Consider the following 6,000-nt stretch of genomic DNA (forward strand, 5'->3'; position numbering starts at 1 on the left):
TTTCCAGGCCTGTGAGTACGAGCTATGTGATGCAACATGCCAGACCTCTCAAAATACCTACAGAGGAGACATTTCATCACAATGTCAACATTAACTTTGTATTCCTTTGTGGTTTTCCTGGTTATTTCGATCTTAAAGACCCCTTTGAATTAGTTGAGAAAACAAAACTAAATCACAAACTTTCCCAGGAAATAAGTACTGAATAACAGGGAAGGTTTTGCTATTTAGACGTCTCTCGATCCTTTAAAGACTATTTTAAATTATATCCATTAAAACACACAGGAGATCTTCCCTCTCCTCTGTAAAACTGTTTTGACTGCATTCTGGAAGTCAATCGACAGAGGAGAGCATTCCTTTGTTGGCACAGCCCTGAACAGTCAACTTCCCAGGTTTCTCCTCTGTGAGCCAGTATTTACAGGGTGCTCTTCTGAGAGGGGAATTTATGTTTGCTTATGGCCTTGCCACAAACGTAACTGATACCAAAAAGCACCAGACTATTTAGATTATCTGCTCTGGTTCTAGAGGACAAAATTTATACCCAGATAACCTCATTTTTTTCAGTAGTTTCGCATGAATTTGATATCGAAGTCCAAAGAAAGTAAACAGCAAATACAACATGACCCCAATATAACTGGACTACTTAAAGGGAGGGATAAAGTTGACTTAAATGTGTGTTGAAGAACAACAAAAGTAACAGTAAAATTTGCTCCTAGTAAATGTTTTTGGAAATCTTTAAGTACTGATGACAACATCTTCAGAAATAGGAAAACATTTGATAATAAACCAGAAAAATTTAGTAAATAGTGAAATAGAACAATCCACCAGAAAGTTTTCCTTAGGGCTCAAAGGTACAAGTGCAGTGCAGCTGTAAGTTAAATTTGCAAATGCATTCAATCATGCAAATTTGAGAGCTTTCTCTGGTACAACACACTGTACAGAATGAGGACTACAGATGCAACTATGGGTTACTTCACTACCTAACCAAAAGTATGATTCTCAGGGGAATTTTTCCCAATTAGAATTGCTGCGTTTTGGAAAGAGTGTGTTTATAGGGAGAAAGAGTTCAGAACAAATGTCTGGTGCCCATAAACAAAATATTTTTAATTGTACAAATAACAAGGCATTTTGGAAAATTTAAAACTTCCCAACATGAACTGAACTCCCCACAGCAGTCGGTCCTTTGAGGCAGTGCTAGGGCGCACCATCATAAATCTGATTATCAGCTCGGGACGCTGGCAAGCAACTTAATTCAGCGTTAAGCCATTTTTAGGCGCTGGCCCGTATGGAGAAACGGTTCAAGCAGAGGACCACAACCACCAGGATCGCCAAACCACCTTGTCCCCAAAACACACGGAGGGATTTAGGGCTGGCTGCTGAACCGAGCCTGCTGGAGAGGCAGGAACCGGTCTGGAAGCCGCCTTGTCCCGGGGGTGCCGCGGCCGTGCCCGCCCGGGGGCTGCGGGCAGGGGGAGCGGCCGGACGGGATAACCCCGGGAGCGGGGAAAAGAGGGAGAAAGGGGGAAAAAACAACAGACAAGAAAAGAAGAAAAAAAGTAAAGAGTAGGAAAAAAAAAAAAAGAGAGAGAGAGAAAAGAAAGAAAGTAAAGAGGAAAAAAAAGATAAAAGTTCGCTGCGTTTCCGCGTGAGGAGCCGCGGCTGCCCCGCGCCTCCCGCGGCCCCCGGGGCAAAGGTGGCCGGGCAGCCCGTCCCCGGCCCGCACTCACTTTGTACGTGTTCTCCGTCAGCCTGTTCACCTCCTCGGGGTCCCGGGACATGGTGCCGGCGGGAGAGCTCAGTCCTGCGGAGCGCCCCGGCCCCAGCGCAGCGCAGCCTCGCGTTCCGGGCACCAAGTGTCAGAAACTTGCGGAACCAGCCGGGCAGCGCCGCCGGGGCGGGCCCTGCGCCGCCGCTCCCGACGCGGCAGGACTGGCTCGGCGGGCGGGGAGGGCCGGGCCGGGCTCGCATCGCCGCACTCGGCTCGGCGGGCACGGCTCGGCTCGGCTCGGCACGGCCGGGCGGGGCGGGGCGGGCGGAGCGCTCGGACCGCCCCTACCTGAGCCGCCGCCACCGCCCGCCCCGAGCGCCGCCTCCATCCTCATCCCCATCCTCATCATCCTCCCCTCCTGGGAGCCCCTGCCCCGCTGCCAAAGCCCGGCCCGGGCCGAGTGGAAGGAAATCCCCGCAGGAGGCGGAGGTAAACTTTTCCTCCCAGCAATTCAGTGAGGGTTCTGTAGGAATTAATTAGTCAGGATGAATTAGCGTAGCCCCGGTGATGGTAGTGCGGTGAGGGGTGATCCCCCTGCTTCCTTCCACAGCAGCCCTCATGAGGGAGAGCAGAGGGGGAAGATTCCTAGATTAGGAATCTCCTAGATTAGAATCCCGAGATTCCTGTTCCTGAGACCCCCATTCCTGAGACCCCCTCAGGAATGGACACAAATATTTTTCCCCCGAGTCCTGGTCTAGTGCACTGCCCGAGCTTCCTGCTCCACGCTGAAGTTTTCTATTTGTTTTAAATACACACCCAATAAAACACTGCCCTCAGTCATGTCTCCTCTGTGAACTGACTTCAAGTCCTTCATGGAGGGGGGTGTTTGAGGAAGGCTGCGGGAAGCTGTAAATATTTGTGGACCATAAATTGTCCAGATTGTGAGATTAAGGTATGCCAGTTGGAATATCTTTCTGATAAAATAATACAGGCACTATCTTGAAGGGCTTTGTGGGAATTTCATAACCTTCATAAGTAGGTTATGGTGCTGGGTATCGAGTGTGTGAGGTGTAATTGCCCTCCTCACACGCTGGCTGCCCTTCTCTTGGTCGCTGTCTTTACCTCTGTTTCCCTCACTTTATCACAGCAATAAAAACTGGACTTGGATCAGAATCCTAGATATTGGACTCTGGTGAGGAAGGAAGCTGTTACGGAGTTTTGAGAGCTGCAAAAATGTTTTTGAGCAAGTGGAGGTGCCTTTAGAATTACAATTTACTATCTGAGGTGGTAAGGTGTTCTCTAGAATGTAGCCAAAATGCTGGGCAGAAAGGGGGTTTCAGGAGACTTCATACTCCCAGCTGAGGTCTTTACAGACTTCTGGTATGTATGGTGTTAATTGCTTTTCAGTTTAATTTATAATGTTGTCCTATGGCCATAATGGATTGGTTTGGGCCCAGATCTACAACTGATATTCCCTCTAAGCCCTGTTTGCTAGTACAAACAGCCCTGTCAAATGTGATGTGGCTGCTTGCCTGAGCATGGCAGGAAGAGTCACTGTTTATGTCCACGTCTTTTGTCTGCAGAGTTTGTTACAACTCTGAAAACAGACTGGGTGCTACCAACTTTTGTGTTACCATATGCCAGTGCCTGAAAAGGATGTTGCTCCCTAATAGGCTGGTGTTCAAATTTCAGGGGGCAGGTACCCAAAGGGAGATGCAGAAATGGATTTTCCTTCCCTGATTCCTGCTAAAGGAGCTGGGAGTGTTTTATTCCTGTTAGGGGCACAGCATTTCTCTCTCCTCTGAGTGCTGTGCAGCTCTGGGAGCTCACCCAGGATTCAGGGTGTTTGTTTCCAGCTGGCTTGCTCAGTTCAGTCACAGTAGATTAGTGTGAGTGTAAATGGAGTATGCATATCAGACAGAAACAATATGGATAATTTATTTAGGTAGAAGTTTTTAAGTTGTTACGACACTTAACACTTTGTGGGAATTCTCAGGATTTCAAAATATACATTTGTAAAGGTCTTTCTTTTTACCTTGTAAGCAGATGTAAATATTTTAAAGTTCTACTGAATTTCCTACATCTGTGTATGACCTTTGGTATTTGGTATGATCTTTGGTGTTTGTTTCCGTAGTGTTTCTGCGCACACATTTTTTAAGAGTTTTTAGGTAATTTTTTTTTTGTTTTTTTAGAGCTGTTCGGTATTTAAAAAAAAGGAAAATAAAGATGGAAATAAATAATATGGTATTATACCACTTGTAAAGCTGTGGAGAAAAGAAAAGAAACTTAGAAAAAACAGTCTTTAAGGAATACCTAAGTGGGAAATGAAGCTAGCAGGGCAGAATCCTTAATTTGGGGTAATGATTACATCTATTATTTCATCTATCTCCAGATTAAAATAAAAATAACCATAAATAGTTCAGATATTTAACTTTACTCTGTGACTGCAAAACTGGAAACTTGACAGCCAAATCCAGTTCTTTGAGTATCCAGGCCTTTTCTATTTATCATAAATTTTCAAATTCACTAGGAAAAGATTCTGCTGGAGCTTGTAATTCAAATGCAAAGGCTTTGTTCTCTTAATAGGGGATTTTTATCTTACATTGTGTAAAGATTAGTGTTAGCTGGAGTTAACCCTGATGTGTGCAAACAAGAGGAATTTGGAATGGTTGAATGAGGTTTCATTTTTACAAGTTGCTTAAGGATGCTCTTACATTTAAACATGAGTGCAGCAGTCTGCTATAACACTTTGGTGTGATCAGGACAGAATGTTTAATAGCTTGCAGAGCTGAAACTTTAATGAATACCTCTTCATGCTCCATTGCCTACATACTCCTGTAGGCATTTGCAATAAACATACTATTGTGAGATGTATTGTTTTATGTAGACTTTTCTGGTTTATCTATTCACCAATTTCACTGAAGTTTGGGTGTTTGAGATCTCAGGTTTTGCATGTTGGTATTGTTTCTTAGGGACTCTGAAGAGCAGTTGCTGTCTTTGCTCTGGAGAAGGGTTCAGAGCAGGAGTCTAGTTCTGATCACCAATCACATCTACTCTCTGAACTGATTGGAATTAAAATTAATCTGATTACCTGTTTTTGATGTTTACTTTTAACAGATATGGATTTGTTGGCCAGAAGAGATGAAGAAGGAAATATTTTTTCTTTGGTGGTGAACACATCCTGTGGTATAACTACATCTGTTCTCTGCACTTTGTCTCAAGCAAAAGCTACACCTCAAGAATATTGAGGGAACTTACCAGGTTAGTAGCTTAGCTGGTCCAGTCCCATCAGAGAAGGGCTAAATTCAGCATTAGGTTGCTCAGGGCTTCATCCAGTTGAATTTTGAAGGAAAAGTTGAGGAAAGTTTTATTTGAAAGAGCCTGTAACTTGACAAATAAATATGACAATACTCCATAGTGTTATAGAGACAGTGTTTAACATTTGTGTTGGTCTATGCCACCTTCCAGCTGAGCTGCCTGTGCTCATCAGGATCCTCTGCCTTGTAAACAGAGCTCTGACTGTAATGTTCCTATTGAGAAAACAAAACTCCTTCCTCATTACCTGCCATTCTGCCTCACTTTACACTTCCCTGATGGTAAACTGAAATGTTTGAAGGACTGTAATTATATAATATTTATAATTATAATTTATACATATTATTAATTATAATTATATATATATTATAGCTGTATAATCCCAACAGTTACCCGTGACACTGGCTGTTTGTGAGGGCTGGCTTGGATTTCAGCTGGCTGGTGTCCCCCTTGCAGTGGGTAAGGTGCTCCAGCATGGGCTGGCCTGGGGCTGAGGCTGCCAGCACCTGAACCTGCCTTTCTGCAGCTCTTGCTGGAAGTGCCTCTCTGGGCCCCAGCCCAGCAGCTCATTCCATGTGTGCCAAAGGCAGAATCACACAGATTTAGCAAAACTGCTGTCGAGGGACCCACTCAAAATAAGGGCTTGTATTTATTCCCTCCAGAAGGCAGCTCTCCCTTGTAGGGTTTAAGCTTTGGAACATGAATAGCCACAATAAAAATTTCCCTGTGTGTTGCCAGCCCTATATAACAGATTGTAATGAGAAAAGGGTGTTGTTGATGCATCTTTTGAAAATGTACATGCTCAGAAATATTCCCTTAAGTAAACACATGTGTTTCTTTAAAAGCAGTAATATTTTGATGTACAGTCATTTTCTGCATGTGTTCTGTTTGCATGTCAGCTATGTCAAAGACATATCCAAACATTCTTTGGGAAGGATTTAAGCTTGCTCTGAAGACCTATTAATATCAGCTCATCATCA

General features: G+C 44.2%; 1 protein-coding gene across 1 annotated transcript in view; it reads right to left on the minus strand.

Moving 5' to 3' along the window:
• The window catches only part of BAIAP2L1 (BAR/IMD domain containing adaptor protein 2 like 1), a 32,901-nt gene extending 31,051 nt beyond the window's left edge, over positions 1-1,850 (minus strand). Inside the window, exon 1 of the mRNA XM_054270924.1 lies at positions 1,725-1,850. Coding sequence (XP_054126899.1) covers positions 1,725-1,775 — 51 coding nt within the window. The 5' untranslated portion in view covers positions 1,776-1,850. The remainder of the gene's footprint in view (positions 1-1,724) is intronic.
• Positions 1,851-6,000: the final 4,150 nt, after the last annotated feature.

The sequence above is a fragment of the Melozone crissalis genome, unplaced genomic scaffold (genome assembly GCF_028551555.1).
Source record: "Melozone crissalis strain CALT ecotype California unplaced genomic scaffold, PUWL_Pcris_2 ptg000012l_1, whole genome shotgun sequence".
Taxonomy (NCBI): Eukaryota; Metazoa; Chordata; class Aves; order Passeriformes; family Passerellidae; genus Melozone; species Melozone crissalis.